The sequence below is a fragment of the Mesocricetus auratus genome, unplaced genomic scaffold (assembly GCF_017639785.1).
Source record: "Mesocricetus auratus isolate SY011 unplaced genomic scaffold, BCM_Maur_2.0 Super-Scaffold_6730, whole genome shotgun sequence".
Taxonomy (NCBI): Eukaryota; Metazoa; Chordata; class Mammalia; order Rodentia; family Cricetidae; genus Mesocricetus; species Mesocricetus auratus.
The window spans coordinates 4,751,563-4,778,595 of NW_024429184.1; the positions used below are offsets into that span (position 1 = coordinate 4,751,563).

The 27,033-nt window shown below is 46.4% G+C and overlaps 1 protein-coding gene and 1 long non-coding RNA gene across 3 annotated transcripts in view; one reads left to right on the forward strand and one right to left on the reverse strand.

Moving 5' to 3' along the window:
- LOC110342082 lies at window positions 1–25,143 on the forward strand. Of its 2 annotated transcripts, none has more exons than XR_005873981.1 (4): window positions 1–258; window positions 1,346–1,500; window positions 5,599–5,676; window positions 24,596–25,143. It is a non-coding gene; the product is annotated as an uncharacterized LOC110342082 (long non-coding RNA). The 2 variants fall into 2 exon arrangements; XR_002384074.2 differs by lacking the exon at window positions 24,596–25,143 and adding an exon at window positions 7,482–7,633 and having other exon boundaries at window positions 7–258.
- The window catches only part of Rad23b (RAD23 homolog B, nucleotide excision repair protein), a 31,233-nt gene continuing 21,991 nt past the window's right edge, over window positions 17,792–27,033 (reverse strand). The window contains exons 6-10 of the mRNA XM_005076492.4: window positions 25,702–25,829; window positions 24,939–25,074; window positions 23,766–23,893; window positions 22,697–22,885; window positions 17,792–19,359 (exon numbers count right to left, since the gene is read on the reverse strand). Coding sequence (XP_005076549.1) covers window positions 19,246–19,359; window positions 22,697–22,885; window positions 23,766–23,893; window positions 24,939–25,074; window positions 25,702–25,829 — 695 coding nt within the window. The 3' untranslated portion in view covers window positions 17,792–19,245. The remainder of the gene's footprint in view (window positions 19,360–22,696; window positions 22,886–23,765; window positions 23,894–24,938; window positions 25,075–25,701; window positions 25,830–27,033) is intronic.

Consider the following 27,033-nt stretch of genomic DNA (forward strand, 5'->3'; position numbering starts at 1 on the left):
CGGGACCTCTACGGAAGTGCCCACTAGACTGCCAGAGGTTTGCCTTTGTGCGCACGGGACCTCTACGGAAGTGCCCACTAGACTGCCAGAGGCCTCCAGCTCATCTCCGCTAGCACAAAAGACCTTCAGGGAGGCAGCTGCCTACCCACTGTGGGTTCCTCTGCGGTGGACCCCATGAAAAACATCTCCCAAAGAAAGGAAAAAAAGAAATGGCCCACTGTCCCACCATCTCCGTAGGGTGCCGCCTGTGCCGTAGGGGTGAGATACCCATCGCCCTGCCAGACTGTGGCCTTAAAGGTTCAGTTCTCAAGGCAGCCTCTTTGAAGCAGGAGGGGAAAGGAAGAACTAAGCATCTCGCCTTCATCCCTCACTCCTCCTCCCCCCAAAGTAATTCCAGTTTCCCTCCTTCATGGGCCTCAGAGCAGGCAGCAGCCCCGCCCTGCCCCAGAATAGGCCTCCCTCTCTGGCAGGATCCAGGTGTTCATCTTTGACTAAGAACATTGGCAAGGAGTGGGTGTGGGTATGTGTGTGTGGGGGTGCTCCTACAAATTCAGCCAGGCCCCACCAATCAGACCCTATCTATCTTCGCAGCTGAGTTGCTTGTGTGAACTCGTTTGCATAATTCGGTTCAATATTTACTGAGCCAGCCTCATTTTCGGGGTTGTCTCCATGGCCAACAGCTGGGAAGGCTGCAATTTCAGCCTGATGAGCACACTGGGAAGCCAGCAGAGGCTCACAGGGAGATGCTGCTTCCAAACAAAGGCAGCCCTGGGGAGCTCCCTCTCCCTGAGATCTCTGCAGCTGGAAGTGAGTTAGAGCCGCAACGGCAAAGCCAGGCTGCACCAGACACAGCCAACAACAAAACAACAACAGTGGCAGCAGTGGTGGCAGCGACGGCTTAGCTCTCCCTCATTGCATTAATGTCATAATAGCTGAGAACTCTAAATGGGATTCCTCCTTAATCTTCAAAGCAGCCCTGGGAGGGAGCAGATCAGTTAGGGCTGTTTTATGGAAAAAAAAAAATCAGACTTGTCAGCCAGGAAAAGCACACCAAGGGGCATTAGATTAGCATAAAGCCCTGAATCAGGATGGGAATGACATCATTATGCTTCAAACTTGCCCCAGCTAACTTCTGACTTCATGTTAGCCCAGGCTCTGAGTGGGCAGCCCTGGCTGCTGTTACCCAGGCTCCGTCCACATGCACCTGGTTTAAGTGGGTGGGAGTTGGTGAGGCTTCAGCTGGTCTTGAAATTTACCGTGTCGAGTAGGTCTGAGTTACATGATTATTGCCATCGGGAACAGCGATTGGTTTAGCCAATAATCATACGTTCTTCTTCACTCCCAGCTCCAAAGGAGGAAGTGGACTCAAAACAAAAATCAGAACGTTACTTGGGATGAAATGGAGGGAATGGGACCTGTCACACAGAGGCTTGTATTGTCCGCATCACTCTGGGGAGAAAACGGCTGGACCAGACGACCATCCCAGCTTAGAAAACTGAGGTGAGACAACTGCCCACGGTTCAAGGCTATCCTGGGCTACACAGAAAGTTACAGAATGGTTTGAGCTACAAACTGATACCACAGGCTAGGGATGTGACTCAGTTGGTAGCATGCAGAGAGCTCTGGGTTTGATCCCTAGCGCCACACACACACACACACACACACACACACACACACACACACACACGAAGCATAGTGACCCACACCTATAATCCCAGCACCTGAACTCAGGGGGGTCAGAGATGAAAAATCATCCTTGGCTGTATGGGGAAATCACTGACAGGCTATAGGGGACTCAGAAGGAAGGAAGAAAGGGAGGGAGGGAGGGAGGGAGGGAGGGAGGGAGGGAGGGAGGGAGGGAGGAAATCTTGTATTAAAAGTAAGAAAAGGGACACAGAGAAACAGCTAAAGTGTGTGTGACTAAGAAATGTTTGCCCTGTCCTCTGAGAGTTCCACCTTGATCATCTTCAAATAGTCTGCACCTCCAGTTTGTGTGACAGGGATACTTGCCCTGAATTTCAATGTTCTGATATCTTGAAATGTGTCATCATTTTTAAAGTAAGAGACTTGTGCCTTATTTTGTATTGACACCTACAAATTACATGCCTATACTTGGGGAGGTGACCTCAGACAACTTTTTGTAACTCTTAAATAGACCTAGGGTGCCAGGCTTTGGTGGCGCAGGCCTTTAATCCCAGCACTCAGGAGGCAGAGGCAGGTGGATCTCTGTGAGTTCAAGGCCAGTCTGGTCTACAGAGCGAGTTCCAGGACAGGCTTCAAAACAATACAGAGAAACCATGTCTCGAAAAACAAAACAAGACAAAAAACAGACCTAGTTCTGAGAGTCCTCTGCATTTCAGTGTTGTTGGTTGTATTTTTTTCTGCTTTTTTATTTAAATTAGAAACAAGATTGTTTTACATGTCAACCCCACTTCCTCTCCCTCCCCTCCTCCTCTGACTCCCACTAGCCCCCATCTCATCCCCTTTCTGCTCCCCAGGGAGGGTGAGGCCTTCCATGGGGATCTTCAAAGTCTGTCATATCATTTGGAGCAGGGCCTAGATCCTCCTCTGTGTGTCTAGCTGAGAGAGTATCCCTCTATGTGGAATGGACTCTCAAAGTCCATTCGTATGCTAGGGATAAATACTGATCTACTACCAGATGTTCCACAGATTGCCGAGGCCTCCTCACTGACATCCACATTCAGGGGGTCTGGATCAGTCCTATGTTGGTTTCTCAGCTATCAGTCTGGGGTCCATGAGCTCCCCCTTGTTCCGGTCAGCTGTTTCTGTGGGTTTCAGCAGCCTGGTCTTGACGCTTTTGCTCATCACTCCTCCCTCTCTGCAACTGGATTCCAGAAGTTCAGTTCAGTGTTTAGCTGTGGGTGTCTGCTTCTGCTTCCATCAGCTACTGGATGAAGGCTCTAGGATGGCATATAAGGAAGTCATCGACCTCATTATCAGGGAAGGCCATTTGAGACAGCCTCCCCACTATTGCTTAGATTGTTAGTTGGTGTCATCCTTGTGGATCTCTGGACATTTCCCTAGTGCCAGATTTCTCTTTAAGCCTATAATGGCTCCTTCTATTATGGTATCTCTTTTCTTGTTCTCCTCTATTCTTCCCCTCCCCACATGCTCCCAATGTCCTCCCCCCCCCTTCTCTTCTCCCCTTCTCCTTCTCCTACCTCCCAATTAGCTCAGGAGATCCTGTCCCTTTCCTCTTTTCCAGGGGACCATGTATGTCTCTCTTAGGGTCCTCCTTGTTTCCTAGCTTCTCTGGCAGTGTGGATTGTAGGCTGGTAATCCTCTGCTCTATGTCTAAAATCCATATATGAGTACATACCATGTTGTCTTTTTGTGACTGGGTTACCTCACTCAGCATGGTTTCTTCTAGTTTCATTCATTTGCCTGCAAATTTCAAGATTCCATTGAGTAGTACTCAATTGTGTAAATGTACCACATTTTCTCTATCCACTCTTCCGTTGAGGGGCATCTAGGTTGCTTCCAGGTTCTGGCTATTACAAATAATGCTGCTATGAACATAGTGGAACAGATGTTCTTGTTGCATGAATGTGTATCTTTTGGGCATATGCCCAAGAGTGGAATTGCTGGATCTTGTGGTAGACTGATTCCTGTTTTCCTGAGGAATCTCCATACTGATTTCCAAAGTGGCTGTACGGAGTCGGCACTCCCACCAGCAGTGGAGGCGTGTTCCTCTCTCTCCACATCCTCTCCAGCATAAACTTCAGTGTTTTTGATTTTAGCCATTCTGACAGCAGTAAAATGGTATCTTAGAGCTGTTTTGATTTGCATTTCCCTGATGGCTAAGGATATTGAGCACTTTCTTAAGTGTCTATCAGTCATTTTAGACTCCTTTATTGATAATTCTCTATTTAGCTCTGTACCCCACTTTTTAATTGGATTATTTTGTGTTTTAGTGTTGGTTGTATTTTAAATCCCTGGCCTTAGCCCGGCTTGTTTCTAGTCAGCTTTCTTTAACTTAAATTATCTCATCTATCTTTTGCTTCTGAGATTTTTCTTACTTCTGTATATCTTACTTGCTTTTTTGTGTTGTTGTTTTGTTTTTCAAGACAGGATTTCTTTGTAGCTTTGGAGGTTGTCCTAGAATTCTCTCCCTGTAGACCAGGCTGGCCTTAAACTACAGAGATCTGCCTGTCTCTGCCTCCCAAGTGCTAGTAATGAAGGTGTGTGTGACCACTGGCCAGCAATATTACTTTCACTCTTACGCCACGGCTGGCTGGGTGGCTTGGTGGCTGACCACTAGCATCCTTCTCTCCTTCTCTTGCCCCTCAGTTTTTTCCTCCCAGACTCCTCCTGTTTCTGCCTTCCAGTCCCACCCGTTTCTCTCTCCTGCCTTCCTATTGGCCATTCAGCTCTTCATTAGACCAATCAGGTGTGTTAGGCACGCAAAGTTACTCAGCTTCACAGAGTTAAACAAATGCAGCATAGAAGAACGCAATACACCTTTGCATCATTAAACAAACGTTCCACGGCATAAACAAATGTATCACATCTTAAAATAATATTCTACAACATTCCAGATCCTTTTCCTCCCCATACCCCCACAACAGACAAGGACCATGTTCTAATTTCTGCCCTGAACCTTTTACTAGACCCCTAACACTCATTTCAACTCTTCCCTCCAAGGGCAGGAGGCCCCCACAGGAACCTGAGGCTGTTTGAATGTATAGGTTCAACCTATGGATGACTTCCCCCTTCTCAGCCCCCACCCCACCTCTTCCTGGCAACAGCTGCTGACTACTCAGAGCCCACTGCCTGGTTCTGCCCACCCCCCTCTTCTGTCTGGATCAAAGATGGCTGGCAATCCACAAAACTCTCCCTCAATTCAACACAGCTACTGCATGGCACCCACCACGTGCCAACCCCCCCCCCCACTATCTATGCCCAACCATCAGGCGACAGCCTCACAAGACTCCTAGGGCCTTTGATGAGGGAGTGCTGTGCACGCACAGCCTTCCAGATCCCAGCAAAGAGACGTGTTCTATTCAGAAGCAGGAGGGTCCTTCCTCCAGAAGCATCAAGGTGTCCCCAGACAACTGGGCCAGGGGCCAAGTCCTGGGACATCCTCTGAGACCCCATTCCTACCTTCTTAGCCGCAGCTGACACCTGCTACATCCAGGAACTTGTCCCCATTGAGGACCAGCACTCTGGCCAGATGTTTGTCTCAAAAAATTATATTCTTCTCGTGCTGTGACTTATTTGTTCAGCCCACATGTGGTGATGGCTTCTTAGTTCCAGGCGCTGACCTCGGTCACCAGTATGCAAAGTCAGCAGCCTCAGAGAGTGTCTAATAAACATCTTGTCACCTCAGGGCATCCTAACAAGATACTACAGGCTGGACTGTTTAAACCCCACATGAGTTATTTCTCACAAGTCTGCAGGCTGGAAGTCTAAGTTCGAGGCACCAGTTCATTGGGTTCCTGTGGATGATGCCCCTCTGGGTTTGCAGATGACTAGCTGCTGTCTTGCTGGGAGCTCACAGAGGGAGGGAGAGAGAGAAAGCTTCCAACCTATCTTTTGAGATGAATCTCATCCACAAAACACTGGCTGTTTTCACAGAAACATCCAGAATAATGTTTAACCAAATATCTGGATAGCGTGGCCTGGCAAGCTGACATAAAATGAACTACCCCAGGGGTAAGTACATATCTTAAAGGGCTGTTTGGAGGGTCTAGTTAGTTAATCTAATTAGGTTTTCAGACGTCACCTGGTGTATGATAGATAGTGGGTAAGGACTGGTAATTATCATCATCAACCTGGGTTTCATTCTCCTTACTTGATCATAAATGTGTTGAATGAGGTACACTCCCATCCAGTCGCCCGCTGAAAGCACCAGGACTCCCCCAAGGGCCTCATGGTATGGTAAGGAGGTTGGATTTTTCCCAGTGCCGGCCATCCAGGGAGAAAGTCACACCCCCATTCCTCCTTGTATTTTTGAGACAAGGTTTCTCGCAGTTCAGGTTGGCATCAAATGTGCTATATAATCAAGGCTAGGCTTGATCTCCTGATCCTTCTGCCTCAACATCCTAAGTGCTGGGGTTACAGACACACACCACCACGACAGACCCTTCACTTGCCTGTTGGGAACCCAGTTTTCCCGTCTCTGAAAGACGAGGTTGGGCTGGATGACATATAATGACTTCATACCCCTAACATTTCTGTGTTCTAACTTTGCGCAGCAGATGGCCTACCTGCTGCCCTCAGGCAGGAGTAAGGGGAACACTGTGGGGTCAGGCAGGGCTCTCCTGGGGGTGGGGTGGGGTGACGACCTGGGTTGATAGGATCTAGAATAATAAGAGAATAAGAAGGACACTTGTGTAATCTCAGCACTTGGGAAGTAGAGGCAGGAGGATCAGGAATCCAACACCATTTTCACCTACATAGAGCACTGAAGTCAGCTGGGGCTACCTCGGTAGGAATATTGTTTGAGAATCTGTCATGGCAAGGGGGTCGTGGAGGCTGGTGCTCCAACCAGCTCCTCACATCACACGCAGAGTCAAGAAGCAGAGAGAGATGAGGGTATGCAAATCACCCCTGCCCCAGCCATGGGCCCATCCAGTGATGAAACCATGCGGGTACTCAGTCCCCCCATCCAGTGATGAAACCATGTGGGTACTCCTCAGTCCCCCCATCCAGTGATGAAACCATGTGGGTACTCCTCAGTTCCCCCATCCAGTGATGAAACCATGCGGGTACTCAGTCCCCCCATCCAGTGATGAAACCATGCGGGTACTCCTCAGTTCCCCCATCCAGTGATGAAACCATGCGGGTACTCCTCAGTTCCCCCCATCCAGTGATGAAACCATGCGGGTACTCCTCAGTTCCCCCCATCCAGTGATGAAACCATGCGGGTACTCAGTTCCCCCCATCCAGTGATGAAACCATGCGGGTACTCCTCAGTTCCCCCATCCAGTGATGAAACCATGCGGGTACTCAGTCCCCCCATCCAGTGATGAAACCATGTGGGTACTCCTCAGTTCCCCCATCCAGTGATGAAACCATGCGGGTACTCAGTCCCCCCATCCAGTGATGAAACCATGCGGGTACTCCTCAGTTCCCCCATCCAGTGATGAAACCATGCGGGTACTCCTCAGTTCCCCCCATCCAGCGATGAAACCATGCGGGTACTCCTCAGTTCCCCCCATCCAGTGATGAAACCATGCGGGTACTCAGTTCCCCCCATCCAGTGATGACCACAAGCAAGTACTCATCCTCCTGCCCTCGATGAACAGGTACCAAGGACTCAGCTCCCTTTCTCCACTGCTGGTCCTGTATTCCAGACATTAATCAATGCAGTCAAGATAAATCCCCCAGAAACCCACCCCCCAGGGTGGTTCTAGATTCTGTCAACTGACAATGCTTAGACACTACAATTCCACCCCTTATAAACTTGATGCAAACGCACCGTGTTTCAGCCATAAATGTCCACACTTGTCCCATAGGTTCGTGGCTGTACTAATAATGTAAAATGCACTCAGCAGTGCATCCTGATTATGGATATGACGTGACTTGCGCTCCTTCAAGCTGCCACCCCTTCGACCCCCCCCCCCGGGCTATGGTTGTATTAATTTGCTTTCTGTTCCTGCAATAAAGCACCATGATGAAAAACAACTTGGGGACGAGAAGGTTCACTGGTCCTACGACATGTCCCAATCACAGTCCCTCATGAAAGGCAGCCAGGGTAGGAACTCAGGGCGGGAACCTGGAGGCAGGGACCAGAACAAAGTCCACGGAGGAGAGCTGCTTTCTGGCTTGCCCTGTGTGGCATCCTCGCCCTGCTCTTTTATACAAACCAGGACTCCCCGACCCCGAGAAGGCACTACCTCGAGTGGGGCGGGTCCTCCCACTTCAGTCATTAGTCAAGAAAATGGCGGAGCAGACCTGCCTGCAGCCGGGTCAATGTGATGTAGGCTCCCTCTTCCCAGACGATGCTGTCCCATGTCAAACCGACAGTAAAGCCAACCAGCTGCACCCTGGATTACGGAGTCAGAAAGGACTGAACCTTCTCCCCAGAAGTTGCTGTTGTCTGGGTATTTGATCCCAGCAACAATAAAGAAACTGAGGCATGAGGTTTACAGAGATGGGACCCAAGCGTTTACAGCCAAGAGAATGGCTGCTTGGTCAGAACATTCATCCTTTCCCTTCCGGGATTTGGGGGGAGGGGGAAGCCACTCTCCTATTTTATTTACTGTGAAAGGGGAGGGTCATGGAAGTCACTTAAAATCCTTTATTATTTGTGTGTGTGTGTGTGTGTGTGTGTGTAGGAACCTCAAAAAATTCACATTTGTTCATCCAGACACTAGAAGCATTAAGAGGGAATGAAATAATTCAGCAAGTAGAGCTGGCTGTGCATGCCCGAGAAACCAAGTTCGGTTCCCCAGCACCCATGTAAGCACTAACTAAGTGCAGTGGTGCACACGTCTGTTTTCCCTGGTTCTTCCTGCGTGGGGCTGTGGTCATGGAAAGCACCAGTGCATTGAGAAGATCCTGTAAAGCCGGGAGAAGGAATAGCTGGGTGAGCCTTGGAGACTTAAGCGGGAAACGATGGAAGTCGAGTCCAGAGGAACAAGGGTCTGAAATCCAGTCCTGTTTTTCTGACCCTTGAAACACACAAGAGAGACTGCCGTTTGTATTGTTTTAGTATGTGCATGTGTGCGTGCGTATGTGAGAGAGAGAGAGAGAGAGAGAGAGAGAGAGAGAGAGAGAGAGAGAGGGAGGGAGGGAGGGAGGGAGGGAGGGAGGGAGGGAGGGAGGGAGGGAGGGGGAGGGAGGGAGGGAGGGAGGGAGGGAGGGAGCGCTCGAGTTGCTTGCACGGTCCGAGCCCACAGCGAGGCCGAGTTTGGATTTCCTGGCTTGCTGCAAGCCGGATAATGTTACTGGATGCACGAATCTGCTTACGAATTCTGGGCCACAGGAAAGAGCAGCAATTTGGAAGTGTGTTTTTTGGGGTTCACTTTCCTCAGCCTCCTCCCACGCTCAACCAACAGCCGCCTCTCCCTAAAGAATCGAGGTTGACACAGCCGGGCGTTGGTGGCGCACGCCTTTAATCCCAGCACTCGGGAGGCAGAGGCAGGCGGATCTCTGTGAGTTCGAGGCCAGCCTGGTCTACAGAGCGAGTTCCAGGCCAGCCTCCAAAGCCACAGAGAAACCCTATCTCGAAAAAACAAACAAACAAACAAACAAAAGAATCAAGGTTGACGAGAGAGGGTTGTTGCCCCGGCTGGAAGGTGGCACCTGGGCTGGGCCAGGGCTGAATAAGGGGTGTTCAGTGGGATCACAGGTCAGACAGGGGACCTGGCAGTGAACTCAAGTCCACTCCTCCAAAACTGGGGAGAGGAAGGGTGGCGCGTCCTGGCTGCAGTAGCTGTGGATGAGCTTTGAAAGTGTGCAATGCACGGGGTAGCTCTTCCAAACTGACAGCCGGTTTACAGCAACATAAACAAGAGAGCCCGAGAGAGCGGATTAGACTCCAGATCTCGTTAGCTCTCTGCGTGCTCATTCCTCCGGGCACGCGTGACGGCAAAGGTCTAAGACCATCTCAAAGACTAAAAGAACATTCTGCGGCCTCCTTGACCCTCACCTCCTCTAGACAGACCAGCTATAAAGTGGAGGCCGGGAGGCAGGGGTCAGCTCCCACCCTCCACCTGCGTGCTCTTTATGATGATAGCCGGCGGGCGAGCACAGCCGGCTCGCTCTGCTCTCTCCGGTTGCCCCATCTCCGTGACAACCTCTGCAGCATGAAGCAAGCCCGTGCGGTCTTCAGCTTGCAGCCCTGGGGGTCTTCAGACAAGCATCCTTCTTCTAACAGGCCACCCCACCTTTCCCAGGCTCCAGAGCAGCCAGCCAACTCTCCCTCTCCTGTCCCGCCCTTCCCTGAGTGCCTCACCCGAGAGTCTGCGCCTCCCGCCCTCACCACAAGGGGGCGAGCCGGGGCACAATGAATAGTTTTTCTCCCCCTTTTTCCCCCCACAGACTGTTCGGACCAACATTGTTTACTTTTCCCTTTCAGTGCCGCTGAACCAACCCAACCCAGTAGCATCCAAAGGCTTCAGCCACGACTCTTAGGGTACTCGGCCCCCTCGTGACTGAAAAACCAAGTTTTGATTTTTTTTTAACTTTGATACAATGTCCCTGAAAACAACCGGGCACATCAGGAACTGTGGTCTGAGCTGCGGCTTCCCTTCAGAGTATACCAAGGGGGCCATCTTTCGCTAGCAACCAGACACAAAGTTCTCCATGGAGACTTCTGTGTTCCAGTGGGATCTCAAGGGTGCATAGGAGTTCGCTGGAGGAAGGACTACAGAATTTCTAGACAGGGGAGGTTAATTGCGTAAGTATGCTGGAGAGTGCAAAGATCTGGATAAATAAGCCTGGGCCGGTGTGGAAGTGTGCACAGTACCAGGTTTCTAAAGGAGCCTGGAAGCTAAGTAGCGGGTGGGCTTGAAGCTCCGTTGGTAGAGCGCTTTGCCTCACATGCCCAAAGCCCTGGGTTCGATCCCAAGCACCACCTAATGTGAGCGCGATAGTGCACACCTGTAATAAAGCAACAGTCCACGGAAGCCTCGAATCAGGACGCCCACGAATAATCAGGACACTCACACTCACGAATAAGGAGGCGCGGCTGCCTCTTGGTCCCCCAGGGAAGGATGGGGAAAGCTCCAGGGAGGACATCAGGACGCACGCGTTCCAAGTCCAAGAGAGCAGGTGACCCTCCTCCCTGGCTTCTTAAAGGGTCAAGAATCCTCAGAGAAGACCACGCCCATCGAGCCAACCCGTCCCATTGGTCATTAATAGAATTCCCACAACACCTGTAACCCCAGCAATTAGGAGGTGGAGGTGGGAAGCTGGAGCCCTAGGTCACCTCTGGGCACATCGTGAGTTTAGTGGAACGACAAGCAGACAGGGCTTTGCAGAACCCAACCGTGCATCCCTGGAGCAGGAATGACCTCCACCAGGAGTTGAAGAGGCACTTAGCTGCTCATCTTAAAAAGGCCCCTAATGAGACACAGGTACTGCTGTATCTACTGCAACACGATGTCTCCTTCGTGAACCATGGTCTATCTCACGGACCAGAATTCAGATCACGAATGGCAAATAAGTTTTTTTTTTTTTTTATCTTGGTTTAAGTAAAGTTGGCTTGTAGCAAAAGCAGTATGATCTTAACTAAAAAAAAAAAAAAAAAAAAATCCAGGTCTGTAAATAGTATCAATGCTTCCAGTTCCTAAAGATGTTTGGATTTAGCCGGGCATTGGTGGCGCATGCCTTTAAATTCCAGCACTCGGGAAGCAGAGGCAGGCGGATCTCTGTGAGTTCGAGGCCAGCCTGGTCTACAGAGAGAGTTCCAGGACAGGCTCCAAAACTACAGAGAAACCCTGTCTCGAAAAAACAAAAGTTTGGATTTAATCAACAATGTCCAACTTTTCACGAAGATGGGGAGGGCCACCTCAAAATCTGTTGAAACTAGGTTTCAGTTACTACAGAGCTACTTATATGAATATGGACGGTTCTCTCCAGGACCTCAGAAGCAAGATTTACTTGTTTCAATTCGTGTCTACTAGCCAGGAACAATGGTTAAAGATTAAAAAAAAAAGTATCTGCATTGTTCTTGCTTATATCAATTTAATTAGAATCACACATATACCTCATCCCCTCCCCACCACAGGAACACATGCACTGAAAGGTCCTACCCTCTACTTGCTGGGACACATTTTAGTGTGGTGTGTGTCTGTGTGCGTCTAACACTTCTCAAAAAAGAAAATGGCTAGGGTTATGGGGCCAAGCGGGACACTTTCCAGGGGGTTTTCCTGCAGGTGGGACAGGATGGTTCTGTTGCAGGGAACATCCCAAGGGCTCCCCAAATCCCGTCTTCCATCAGGCTCCTGAAGACAGGGGGGAGCATTTAACTTTTCTGAGTAATCCAAATCTGAAATGGAGAAACCATCATCTACATGGCAAAGCTCAGCCTTACGGGTCCCAGAATCTCCTTCCCCTTTAAAATTCACCGAGAAACATGAGTTTTCATTTGTGTCCGTTTTCACCTGCCCACAAGCTGCTTGTTTCTGTTTTGAAACAGCCAGGCTGGCTTGGAACTTGCAGTTCTTAAAATTTAATTCTTAAAATTTAAAAATATTTGTATTAAAAAATTTAAATGTCTTTTCATAAAAAGAAGCAAATTTTTCAGGGGCTAGAGAGAGATGCCTCGGTGACTAAGAGTGCATGCTGCTCCTACAGACGGGCCAAGATCGGTTCCCAGTGCTCATGTCTGCTGGCTCACAACTGCTCACTCCAGTTCCAAGACCCCACACTTCGGCCCCTACAATCCAGTCACACACATGCAGAAGACCCCACACTTCCGGCCCCTACAATCCAGTCACACATATGCACAAGACCCCACACTTCTGGCCTTCCCGGGCACCTACAATCCAGTCACACACATGCACAAGTAAAAGACACAAGAACAGTCTTTTTACAAACAGTTTTTAAATAATCAGAGAATAGCACTCATTGTATTTGTGCTTTACAGGCCTCTGCCTCCTCGTTCCACCAAGGATGGACGGCTTGAGTCTCACTTCTCTGGGTCTCTTCAGGGGGCTGGGACACCACTTCTCCCACCCTCTGGGAAATGTGCTCAACCCTGAGTGGATCTGGAAACAGCTCAGAGTCTTGGCGTTCTGCCGCTGGCCCGGTAGACACCCCAGAGTCCCACTCCGTTAGGAGCAGCTGTCCAACACTAACTGCGGAAGCAGCATGGAGTGTGTAAAGTCATGCCAGGGACTGGAGGCTGACCTCAGAGCCAGCAGGGGACAAGAATTACCGGAAGACAGTGACCCAAGGGTGATTCAGAAGCCTGTACACTTTAGTTTGCCTCCAGCTCTGCCATGTGGTAACCATGAGGCTTTTCCCTGGCTCACTTCAGTTTGTCCATCTGTAAAATGGTTAACATTACCCCTACAAGCAAAGCACAGAGCACAAGGCAAGGGCCTAGACTTGTAAAAGGCAGGACCCTTTCCTTTGGCCAGAAGGGGGACCTCATGATGACAGTGTTTTGGTGGTCAAAGTCTGGATTTGCTTCTGGAACACGAGTTAGATATGAGTCCAAAATGCACAGAAATCATGAAAACTGCCATCAACATACACCTAAGTAGAATGTATGGCCTCTCTGCAATGTGGCTGCAAACCCAGAGAGGTCAAATTGAAGTTGAACTGATAGAGACAGGATGCTCAGAACAAGGGAGGTGAGAGCTCCTCCTGCACTCAGACCCTCCCTCAAGTACTCGCCAGAACGGAGAAAGGGTTCTGCAACCTCAGTTCTAAGAGACCCGTTCTGGTTTCTCAACAGGTGAACTTGACCAGCAGACAGCAAGTGGTCAGGGAGAGATGCCACACTCTTCCAAAAACTCCAGAACTAAATAGTAAGATTTGTCTCAAAAAATAAAGTAAAATTTTAAATGACTAAGTAAATTCTAATTTCCTTATAAGTGGAGCCAGTCTATCAGCCAAAATGATCTAACAATTCTACTTGACCAAAAGGGGATTTAGAAAAACTCCCCAGCTGTACCTACACATGAGTTCTTCTGGGGTCGGAGCTCAGAAGCATTGTCCATGGTTTGACATATCATCCTAGGCTTTCCCGAAATATAACCTCTAACAAAACTAGGCTGTCTCGAACCCCTGGCAACGGGATTGCCTGTCTACCTTTATGCCAGAAAGGTTGGGAAAGCACCTAAGTCCTCACGTGGTGTGTGCCCAGGCAGACTTGGAGGGGTTCACACTGTGAGACCAAAGTCCTTAGGAGAGTGTCCAAGCGTGTCAGCAGGGCCTCGAGGTCCCAGGTGTGCCAAGAGTGTGAAGAGGGATCTCACTGAGGAGCAGAAAACTATTGTGACAGTGTTGAAGGCACAAGCATAGTTAAATAAACATGCAGCTTTTTTTAAGTGGTAAAAGTCAAGGTTAGTATGTGAAAGAACACAGACCCTAAAAATGGAACCACCCAAAAAAAAAGGTTACCCCAGGCTCACAAAATAACCGGACACAGTACTCCAAATCTAAGGAAGTTTAAGGCATTATTTCACCAGTAAAGACCTTTCCCATTTTGAGGTGATACATCATGGGCTGCTATGTGTACACAGCTTCTGTAACTGTATAACTCAACACCTTAAAAGCAGTTTTCAGGGACTACAGAGATGACTCAGATATTAAGAGCACTGGCTGCTCTTCCAGAGGTCCTGAGTTCAATTCCCAGCACCCACATGGTAGCTCAACCATCTATAATGAGATCTGGTGCCCTCTTCTGGTGGAAGCATACACGAAGGCACAAATAAATCTTAAAAAGGAGAGAAGGAAGGAAGGAAGGAAGGAAGGAAGGAAGGAAGGAAGGAAGGAAGGAAGGAAGGAAGGAAGGAAGGAAGGAAGGAAGGAAGGAAAGCAGCTTTCAAAAATTTTGGAGGTTAAAATTGAAATTGGAGTGGATCCAACATCTGGCTCAGACATTGCTTTAGAGTAGCAATTCAGTTGTCAGGACCTGTGGAGGCCTATCAACAAAAAGTAGTCTGTTGTCGGGTGTTGGTGGCACACGCCTTTAATCCCAGCACTCGGGAGGCAGAGGCTGGTCTAACACCCTCTGAAACAATACAGAGAAACCCTGTCTCGTAAAACCAAAACCAAACCAAAAAAGCAGTCTGTGGCTAGTTACATGACCCAGCTAGGGTTCACTCAAGAGTTAGCAAAGCTCCCATCTGGGTGTCTAAGCCAGTGGCTCTCAATGCTGTAAGCCTTTAAAACCTCATGCTATGATGACCGCCAACTATAAAACTATTCTTGTCGATACTTCGTAACTAATTCTGCTGTTATGAATCTTAAGTATCAGATATGCACAACATATATGAATCCAGAAAGGACTGACACCCAGAGGAGTTGCGACCACAGGCTGAGAGCCACTACTGGTCTAGGCAATCAGAATGACTGCTCTCACCACTGTGGGCGGCTACCTAACCTGTTTGTTTTTACATTAATTTCAGAAGGGGGCGGGCTTGAGATAGCTTAGGCTGGCCTTGGATTTACTATGCTGTCAAGGCTGGTCTTGAACCCTCTATGAGCCTGAATGGAAGAGAGGACAGTGCCATTTGCTTTCTGGGCCTGGGACATGAGACTTCCCCGGCTCTTGGCCATCAGCACTGGCACTGGTGTGCCTGTGCACCAGCGAGATCCACTAACAGCCTTTGGGCTGAATCACCACTAGCATTCCCAATTCTCCAGCCTACACTTTCTCTCTTTCAATCTGTCTCAGCGGTTCCATGTTTCTGGAGAGCGCGGACTGTTCCCAATCTTTACACCATGGCAAATATGACAGTTGGTCCTCCTGAGTCCACCAGTTCTCATGCACCACTCAATTAGGTGCAGATCAAAAGCACCCTAATCAGTGAGTGGCAGTGCACACCTGACTCCCAGGACCTAAGTGGCTGAAGCTAAGATAGAAACAGCCACCCGGACTATACTAACAGGCCAGCCAGAGCCATATAGTGAGTGCGGACTCATTCCTCACGCCCATCTGTGCTGACCAGGTACATTTTGTGTCACCTAAAAGAATAGTGTAACAATTATTCAAAGACCATCGTATTAGGTACCACGAGCTATCTGCAAATAAAACATGGGACTTGAACAGCTTATATGTATGGCTTGGGCATCTGGAGACTCCGTTGGAATAGAGATCCTAGAAGCAACCTCCCGTGGGTATCATGGAAAGACTTAGGCACCACACAAGGAAATGCTATCCATCAGTGCCCAAGGGAAGCTCTGAAAGCAAAGCCATTTGAAAGAGGCAACACGAAACAGCTTGTCTGAGGCAGGCAGCCCAAGTCTGTGTGACAGGTTCAGTCTGCTACTGGAGGGAGATAGGGTGGTAAAGAAAACATTGGGCACTGGTTTCTTTGGTCTCCGTGAGAACACAGCCTGAGACCACAGCTATGCAAACTACACAGACAGGAGAGCTCTTGTGCAAAAGACTCTTGAGCCTCCGTGCAGGTGGGTCCCACTAGTGCCAGTCCTTCCTGCTGGCAAGTCCAAGCCTCTGCCAACTGCCCCCGCCATTTCCTCTGCAAACTAGTCCTGGAAAGAGACCCTGAGTTCGAGACCAAGAGTTAGTTCCAGGACAGCTTCCAAAGCCAGAGAAGCCCTGTCTCTGGAAAAAAAAAAAATACCCTGAAGCCCAATCAGTAAGATTGCTCTCCTGTATTGTACTGTGATCTCAGACCTCCGGCTGTTTCCAGATGCACCTACTGACTTCATTATGTCAGTGTGCTCTGGACTCCTTCTCACTATCCTTCAAGAAGAACTATGGAGCAACGGGGAGACTTCAAAAGAAGCCTGAGGCTACAGGAGAGCACAAGGAACTCAAGCTGATCCCGGTAGCGAGGCCAAGGGTGTAGAAGGAATTTGTGAAGCCCTGAAGCCAGGTGTCCCAGCTTGACAAACCCAACACAACCTAAGTAAATGAAGCCCGGCCAGAGAACAGGGGGGGCTCAACCCTGTCTGTGACAAGCCAGGAGCTCTTTTCAGGCTTTGTAGCTTTCAGTCTGTTCCAACCCACAGCAAAACTCACCAGCACAGATGTAACCACTAAATGCGCACAGGCAAACTAGGGGGACAGCGATATGGGACACTTTCACCCCGCAGAAAGGCCACACTGAGAAACCCTATCACGAGAAACAAAAGCAACAACAAAATGTGAAGAGCATCTGCGGCCTCTAATTCAGAACACGCCAGAAGGAAATGGGAAGTGCTCACCCCTTCCTTGAGAAAGCAACCACTACTTGCTCTCTGTTTTGTGACACATACACCCTTGAGCCAGGGGCTGGAAATGCTGATCCTGTGCTGTGTGCTAGTTTACATGCCTTCGTGAATCTCTGGTTACACCCCGTTGGGCATTCCACCTGTGTCTGTGTGCTGACTGAACCGGAAGCTTGCCACTAGCTTCCTCAGTCACATCACCCGATTCCTGGTGAGAACAGCCACCAGCCAGCGGGCAACATCACTGCCTATCCATGCTTATATGTAACACTCTTACACGATGAGAAATGCCGTATCGGATGTGTTGAAAATACTTTATAACCAAACCCCTAGAATTCTAGCCATCTAGTACAGGGAAAACATTTCAGGGTGGAACATCTCAGTTCTTTTAGACAATGAAACACGGTATTTAAAGACAGCAAAATAATTTTACAAACATAAATGCAGGTGTCCTCATATTTTCTACAGAGCAGGCAAACAAAAAATACTAAAGATGCTACTTTAGTATATCTCAAATTCAAGACACAAAAGTCCAATAGTCACACTAAGAGGTTTGGCCAAGAATATCTGTAATTTATCAGTACCGGCAAGAGGCTGGAAGGCCCACCTCACCCATGTAGTGTCTTGGCTGAGGAAGAAATGGTCACACTGGTCCGAGCTGTCCTCTGGAAATCATTACTTCTGACTACTTGCATTTTTGTGTCTAAGGACAGAAGTTCCTTCCACGCTACCAACTTCTGCTGTCACTTTCCAGAGAACCAACAGCTATTTCTATCAGTTCCTCATATGGGAACAGGCAGAATGTCAAAACAAATGGAGGCGTTCGCCCATCCCACAGGAAGTGCCCCGTCCTTCCCCAATCCACGCTCATTCCCGAGCCATCACGCACGATCCACACGGGCAGTTCAACAGCAAACAGTCTACCATGTTTATGGAATAAATACATGAAAAATAAACGTGGTAATCATGAAGGAAAATCACTGCTTCATTTATTTCCATAAAATGGGTGATGAGAGCATGATGACCGAGCTTTAGATTCATCACTGAACACACTGCAGGACACTGGGCAGGGGGTCTGCGAGGCCATCTTGTCACATGGAATCAATGGTAGGAAACGGTTTGTATTCAGGAAGAGGTCGCACAGTCAACAAGATGACATGTGACCCTCTTTACAATCAAACAGCAATACTAATGAGGGAGTTTCCAATGAAACTGAAATGAGCAAAATCCAAATAAAAGCCAACACTGTGATTGAGATTTTTCTTTTAATATGCCACTAGATATCTTGATTGTATATTTTCCAAAGTACGTCCAGCACATCTCCCAACCATACAAAAGTTCTCTCTCATCTTTAAATGCAATAGAAGATGCTGGATTATAGTCCCACCCATCTTTTCTCTTTGAAAGCAATGTAATACTAATGGATTTAATGGTAATACATTCTTATCTAATAAAGACATCCACAAGTATCAGAAACCCAATTTTGCAAGATTTGCATTTTGATTGAATCAGCATTTTGTGTGTTGTTTTTTAAAGGCAGCAGTTTGACCTGCTGATCAAACTAAGGAAAGGGGAGGTGAAGGGGACTGAACGCTGCATTTCTTCATTGGCCCCAAAGTGCTAAATTCACAAAGGGATACATCAAAAGCAAACATGCAATGGTTGTTTTAAATTTTTTACTGCAATACAACAATGAAGTAAACAGTAATCAGACACCTACCAATTCCCCCAAACAAACAAAGAATGTAAACAGGAAAATAACTCTGCCTATGTGTGCAGTTTCTCAAATCATGTTAGAGGGTCTCACATTCAATAATCAGGAAATCTTAAAATAGCAGTAATTATTTTCATTTTAAGAAAAGGCCCCCTTTCTATCCCCCCAAGTACAGAACGTGAAGAATGGGCTTCTTTTTGCATCAATTTCATATTTACGTGAAGCAGCAACAATGACCATCAATAGTTTGGCATTTTTGTTTGCAGATGCTCCATTTTTCCCCCAATTTCAAAAAGCCATTATCCAGTGTTGCCATAAAAACAGACTGTAGATTCTAGGTAGCAAAGATTCTTTCGGAAACCAATGTTAAGTCAAAGAAAGAGAAAGCAGGGCATCACACTAAATTTCTGGATCTAGTATACTAGGAGAATGAAGCCCAGGAAATGTTATCTACTGCTTAGAAGAATAGAGACCTGCAAAGGCGGATGTTTGGTTGTATATATTTTACACTGGATCTGCAGCATCTGCTAATTGAAGCAGACATGCACGGTATGTGTCCCTGCCCTAGACCCTAGCTCCCTCCCTCCCACCCCCACCAACCTACTATCATATACCAAATATTGTGGATATGAGCCCAAGTCACCCCAGACAATCCAGTGAACAAAGTTAGTGTAATGCACTGGTGAATGAGATACAAAAGAGTCCCTTCAGTCTTCATCAAAGTTCTGCTGTAGAAGAAAGTTGGCCGCCAAGTTCTCATTCTTCTCACAAGCAAAATATGCTTGGATCACAAGTCCTTCAGGAAATCCTAATGCCTTTAGCTGGAAGAGAAGGAAACGGTTAAACTAATCAATTGTGGTTCATCTGGTTTGCTGTACAGGATTGCCGCACTGCCACTGGACATCGCAAACAGACAGCACACAGAAAACCTGCCTGAACATTTGACATGCTCAGCCCCATTTGAATCTGGTTCATTGGTCAACATTGAGAGGGTAGAGAGAGCATTTGACAACAACTACAAGAGTTTTTGTTTTTAAATTTGGTTCCAAATTAAGGAGATTAACAGGTACTGTTTGTGAAATACATTTTGGTACAGGCACTGAAAACCAGTAGGCAACTTCCTAACTTAAAGTAAATGAGAATGTAGAAACCTAGGCATCAAAAGCAGTAAGGGAGGGCTGAGAGGAAACACGTGGGACTTAACTTGCACGCACTTCTTGTAAAAGTGGATGTTTAATTTTTCCACATAGCTTGTATCTTTAACACTACACACTAGAAAACTATACTGCCACTGCACGATGTATCTAGTAGCAAAAACACAGTGCTCTTTGTGTGTACTTAAATTTATAGCGAATCTGAAACATTGATACACGGGTTTTAGAGCCTTTACACACTCAAATCGAATAACAGTTTACTTTTAATTTTCTACTACTTCTCAATCAGATTAATACCTTACCTGTCAAGATCTGACCCCCCCAAAAACCACCACATACAAAAATACCCCAAAACCCAATTCATCACAAGAATCAATTAACAAATCAAAGAAAAAATTAAAAGAACTTGTTGCCTAAGTTGTAAACTAAAACTAGGAAAGTTGAAGTGATAAATCCAGAGACAGGGGACTATCCAACTGCACACTTCAATGAGACATAAACCTAGACTCAAAGAAACAATGTTAAAAATGTAAGGCTAGGCTGGGTGTTGGTGGCTAGTCCCAGCACTCGGGAGGCAGAGGCAGGCGGATCTCTGTGAGTTCCAGGCCAGCCTGGTCTACAGAGAGTTCCAGGACAGCCTCCAAAACAATACAGAGAAACGAAAAGACAGAAAGGAGGGATGTTTTTATGTCTTAAAAGGGGGCCAAGACAAGATAAACATGTAACAGGTGGCCAAAAATGCATAAAACAAAAAGAAAAATCAGTACCCGGAGACTACAATGCTACTACTACCAGTAACAGACATAATGAGGACCAACAAGAAGTCAAAGGAATTAATTAACCAGCACTGTAATGCAACAAGCATGACAGTAGGAGAATGTTTAATAAGAGCATTATTATAGTCTCAAGTATGCACAGAATGTGCTTCAGAAAACAAGACTTAGTTTAAAGAACTGAGATTATACAAACCATATGTGTGTGTGTGTATATATGTATGTGTGTGGGTATCCTTTAATCATCTAATCTCCTACTTGAACAAATTATGAGAGTAAAACTAACCCAAAGGAGCTTTAGAAGGAAGAGGGTTGGGATCGCTACTTTTACTTCAATATTTTTAGTTAGAAAGCTTGCAACTCTCATGGAACCCCACTCAGTGTCAGCCCTAGGTGGTGGCCTCGCTGGGGAACTGTTCTTTGGCTCTTTCTGCCTTCCATTGACCATACAAGCCAATCATAATTGGGGTTGGGGCTGGGCCTGGTGGAACCTTCCTGATCCTACAAAAAATGTGAGCTGGAGAAACGGAATTCAGGAAAAAAAAGGCAGTGCCCCTGTCCTTATGGGCACCTTTGACCACGGTTTAATGATTGTCTGATCTACTCAAAGGCTTCACAAGATATTCACAGGTATTTTATGGAAAACAGAAATTCCTTTTATTTAAATTAATGAAATTAATTTCTATATAGCCTGGACACATAGAAAATCTGTTTTGGTGGTACCTTACTTGCAGAAAAATGTGAATAAAAGATGTGCCTCATACAAAAACAAGAAAAACCTAACCCCACTAACCTCAGGCAACCAGGAGGAAATAATAAAGAGTAGAGACAAATACAAGAGATCTAATAGTCACAACAAAAGAGTGACTTTAAAACAAAAAACTGAAAGAGGGGAGGGAGCTGGGAGAAGTGAGGAGGGCGGCTGTGGTCTGGATGTATTACAAGAGAAAAGAATCTGTTTTCTTCTCTTTGGTTTGAGATAGGCTTTCTCTGTGGCTCTGGAGGCTGTCCTGGATAGAACTCACTTAGTAGGCCAGGCTGGCCTCAACTCAGAGATCTGCCTGCCTCTGCCTCCTAAATGCTAGGATTAAAGGTGTGCGCGCCACCAGCATCTGGCGAAGAATCTATTTTCAATGAGAAAACCTAAAAGATCAGTAACTGAATGGTCAGGAAAAGAATTAAGAAATTAAGATTCAAATTGCTACAGTAAGGAATAAAATCCAGCATTACTACTACCTTTTTGACAAAAGAGAACTACATGAATCAAATAGTAAGCATAGAAACTCCTCTATCAGCTCTTTAAAATCAAGGCTAATTCTTAAACTTCCCCAAAACACGCTCTACTCATTCTGTGGGGCCACCATACCCCAGCACTGAACTCATCACCAGGAAACAAAGCACCTGGTGTTATATAGGCATAAAAACCCTTAACCCAGGAGAGTGACTCAACATCATCTGGGATTTACTCCAGGAATGCGATGGTGATTCAATATACACCATGAAGTATTCCTAAGAATAAAAGACAATCATCTGATGAACTTAGAAAAGTATTTAACAAGTGTACCACTTGTTATTGCAAAAGCTCAACCTGATACTAAAGGGAAACGACTTAACCCTGGCGGAACGCGGAAGCCGGCGCCATCTTTAAGGCGCGGTGTGGCGCAGCTCTCCACAATCACAGACCTACACATCAGAGCAACCTGGAGATCACCACTAAGCCACGACCATATGGAAATGGGTTAATGATTAAGAGAGCTAACCAAACAGTTTATTTAGAAAAAAATTAGTAACATTACTTTCACTTGGTTTAAGCAATGTTTCATCACATAACACCATGAAGACAGACTAAATACTTTGTTGCAAAAAGATGGCACTCTCCCATCAACAAATGTTACTAGGGTTACTGATCACAGTATCACAAAATCTATGTAACTGCATTGTCCAAGCCTGCACTGGTCCACGTGTTGAAGACAGAAAGATAGTTAACATAGCAGCGAGTATCTGATGATTGTTGTATATCATTCTTGTATAAGCCATATAGATACTCATCTAACATTTTAGGTCAGCAATGAAGTAAAACTTCACAGAATATCTTGAATTAGGTTTTACACCAATGAAAACACTCTGGTGAAGAGAAGAGCTGTAGTGGTGTCGTCCTGCAGGGCCCACTAGCCCAAGTGCTAGGGTGATGGAGGACCTCAAGCCCAGCCGCTTCACGTGATCACACTCACCCGTTCTATAGCTTCCTTTTCCTGAGGTGTTACTTGAATGTAGTTCATGTGCCCACTTCCAGCTTCGGCTACTCCTCCACCTCCTCCTCCTCCACCACCTCCGCCGCCGCCTCCTCCACCCTGACCACCTGCTTCCTGAACTGGTTCATTGAGCATCTGAATAAAATGTTCCTGGTGTTGGCTAATTTGCTGTAGTGATTTAAAAAAAGAAAGAAAAACCACAGAGATCATAACCCTCTTCATGAAAAAACAATTCTAAATAAAAACAAGGAAAGGCTAAGCAGGCATAGCATTCACACTTTAATTCCAGCACTTGGGAGCTGAGGCAGAAGCATCACTATGAGTTTAAGGCTTGCATGAATCCCTTAACAATTTTGAGTTTTGGGCCAGTCCTATTTTTAAAAGTCAGAAAGAAAAGGGAGATGGGGGAGATGAAAGGAAAGTGATCATTCACATTACTATTAATCAAACACAATTGTTCTGGGACATAAATGGAGAGAATGCAAGTTGCTTTAAAAAATTCTCTACTCCTGGCCTGGGGAGATGGCTCAGAGGTTAAGAGCACTGGCTGCTCTTCCAGAGGCCCTGATTTCAACAATTGCCAGCACCCACATGGTGGCTCACAACCATCTGTAGTGGGATCTCGTGCCCTTTTCTGGCCTGCAGGCATACATGCATTATAAGCACTAAATAAGAAAAAACTCCACTCACAAAAAAAATCTACCACGGGCCTAGAACTGTTTATATATAATTTATTTTCCACACTAGCAGACCATTCTGTGTACAAAACTGAAATACTTCCTGGTCTGAGCATGAGATATGCTCACAGGTCTAAAACGTAGTATCTCACTAGTAGGAAGCTTATGAGAAGTGATTTACCAAGTTAAACACCCTCTTAACTTCTTTAATATGTTAATTTGCCTCAAACTTAATTGGTTGACCAATTAAACTGATTTAATCTATATTCCAACTTGTTTTTCAGTGTTGCTATCTAGAACATGGGCTCTGGGTTTAGCCATAGCACAACAAAACATCCCAACTCCTTTTCCAAGTTGACAAGAATCAATACCTGCAGCAACTGAGGGTTCTCCCGACCTATCTGCTGTAGCAAAGCTGGAAGCAGGGAAGGATTCTGCTGGATAATTTGTCGCATCTGCTGAAACTGGGGCTGATTCCGTAAAAATTCAAGGGGGTGGCCTGAGATATAAACATTTAAAAGCAAAAAACGGTAAATGCATATAACAAAGAGGTAGTGAAACCACAGGTTCAGTCAGAAAACACTTCAAATGAAAGCCTGGAGCTCTCTGGCGCAGTCACAGAACTCTAACGCCCAATGTGCTGCCTTTGCTCAGCAGAAGTTGTATTGCTAGCAAAAGACACAACACTGGGATGCAAACTCAACCACATGCCCTGTGACCCATTACAGAAAACATAAGAAACTGGTATTCTACATCAAAGAAAAGGTTACGTTACTGTAGCTGCTCACAAGAAACATGTATGTATGCCAGTAAGTATTTATTCCTATATTATGTGTAATACTAAAGTCAGACTCGGAGATTAAGTTACCTAGTAGGTGATGTGTCACCTCTTTCCACTATATAAGAGCCCCCAAATGACTACCAAAATTAGCAGTTTACCCAGTAAGATTTTGGTGGCTTTAAAACTGTACTGTCTCTTCCCTTTCCTTTGGAGACGGGGATTCTATATGCACCCTGGTTCTCCGGGAACACTACTGTGTATACAGACTAAGTTCCCTCAAACTCAGAGATCTGCCTGCCTCCCGGTGCTAGGATTAAAGGCTTGCATCACCATACACTGCCTGAAATTATGCATTCTTAGTAAAGTGAGCTGTCCATTCAAAATGAACATGAACTCAAACTATGAATCCTCTTTTCTTAGGCATCAATTGGGGGATGGAATAAACTGACAACACAGTAACACCGATGTGCACTACCATACACTCTACTGTGAGTGAAGACATAAGATTTATCCCAGCGGGATGGTGGTGGCACAACCTTGAATCCCAGCACTCAGGAGGAAGAGGAAGAGGCAGGTGGATCTCTGTGAGTTCAAGGTCAGCCTGGTCCCAGAGCGAATTCCCAAAACTACAGAGACACTGCCTTGAAAAACCAAAAGAAAAAAGCCTTCTCTGGGAATGAACATTGCCATTGAGTACTTCAGATTAAGCGACCTTACACTAAAAATCCAAGCTCTTTCACACCATCAGAAACAGCCACCGTACCTCCAGCACTAGTTGTTGTCGCTGCTGTCGTGGTGGCTGCAGCTGCTGCCACTGCTGGAGACTGAGGAGTTCCTGTACTCACTGCCTGGGGAGGAGCATCAGTCACAGCCTGGCTCTCTCTATCGCCAGGGATTCCCTGCAACACAATTTCCAAGCTTCGAGACAGCTCGCAAACACACAGGCTAAATATTATGCAGTAAAACAGTTGAGGCTTACTGAACACGATTGTCTATGTGTGAAATACATTTCTGCTTATATTAATAACTAGGACATTCACTCAGTGACACAAAGGGCTGTATTTATAACATTAGGAACATTTGGGATAGGAGGGTGTGGGGTTGAGTGAATGAATACCAAGCAACTGCTGGCCAAGTCTCATCTACTGACTCATGTTTCTGAGCAAATATCACCTAGATAGTCCACTGCAGGTCCTGAAAGTGGCTGAAGAGTAGGTGTCCATCAAATTCTCAAACAGTGCTAATGCTGCTTCCTCAGAGGACGAGCAACTAAAATCCACTACAGCTTCAGCCTTCTCCATGACAAGATGCCCTAGGGCTCCAGAGCGTCACTCTTTTGTGTGAGCCCCTACTCAAACAGTCACTTCCTAACTCACCGTCATGGCATTTTCTAATCAAATCATCTCAGGTCACAGTTTATCAACACAGAATGTTAACACTGGGGTGGGGAGAGCTGACTATCTAGCATAGAGTAGTCCCCACCAAACTGAAATGAAAGACAATGGGAGGTAAAACACACTTCTCACCATTAGAAGGTATTCCACGGCTCTGTCGGGGTTGTTGAAACTGGCTCTCAGGGCTGCAATTACTTGCTCTTGTTCATAGCCCATTGACATGATTTCAGTTACCATATTCTCGTAGGACTGACCTGTCACTAAACAAGTGAGTGGGAATAAGGAAAAGGCACATGAACATTCAAGAAACATTCTGTCTACACTTCTTGACTACATGTCTATGCTTCATACACTACTATGCTAAACAAAGGCAACTAACAGTATAAAGTCAACAATTATCCAAGTAAGCAGAATGCCCTCCCAAAAACACTCACATTTTAATCCCAACTAGAACCTGTAAGATATAGATTATGTGACAAAGAGAGTGACAGAAAGGGTTAGAGACAATGAAGACAGAAAGGAGGAGCAGAACTCTGCTGCTGTCTCTCTCTGCAGATTGAGAAAGGTTCTGCAAGCTTCTAGAATCTGGAAGTGATAAGGAACTAGGTTCACCCAATCTCCAAAAACAGCCTTACTGACTCCTTGGTATCAGTCAACAAGAACACTGTAAAAAGTTCTGACCTATAAAAATAGCCGGATAACAAATTGCTTCATATCATTAAGTTTGTGGTAACTTAAAAAGGAACAGAAAATTATGTGGTTTTATATGCACAATAGAAATATCAGGTACAAATACAAATATTCACAGGTCACAGAGGGCAACCTGTTATGAGAGACAGACAAATGGGTTGTTCTTGTAATCCCACCGTTTGGAAAGCGGCTCTGTCTGAGCTTAAGGTCAGCCTTCCTCCTACTGAAGTTCAATGGCAGTATGGGAGAAGTCTGTTTTTGTATGTATTTCAATCAATCAATTCTGGTGTAATGAGACACTTTATATTTTCAAACTGATGAGAAACAAAGGTTAGCAAGATACAATTTCACACCCAAGGATTGAGTTACATGTATTGTGAGTGAGTCACTGGGCACAGGCTATCTCCAACCTTCCCAGATGCCTTGCCTTAAGGAAAGCTACACCCACTCTAAACCCAGAGCTATTAAGACTGTCCTCTTTTTCACCTGTGTTCTGGGTACCGCCACCTTTCTGACCACCCCATCAAGTGGATTTGGTCACTGTCTCCCTTCTCCACCCCAGCTCTGCCCTCTAGTTTAACCAACCAGCAGTCATGTGTCACTGTAAACAGCACTCTGGTGCAAGCCAGTAAGGGAACAAAGGCACTGTGGAGGCTGTACATTTCCTATCTGGAGTTAAACACACCTGCAAGTTAAGTGGGAGATGAGAAGCATAGACATGGTATTTAGGCATTCCCATAGTCTGGATGTTAACTATGGTCTAAAGCAGAACCA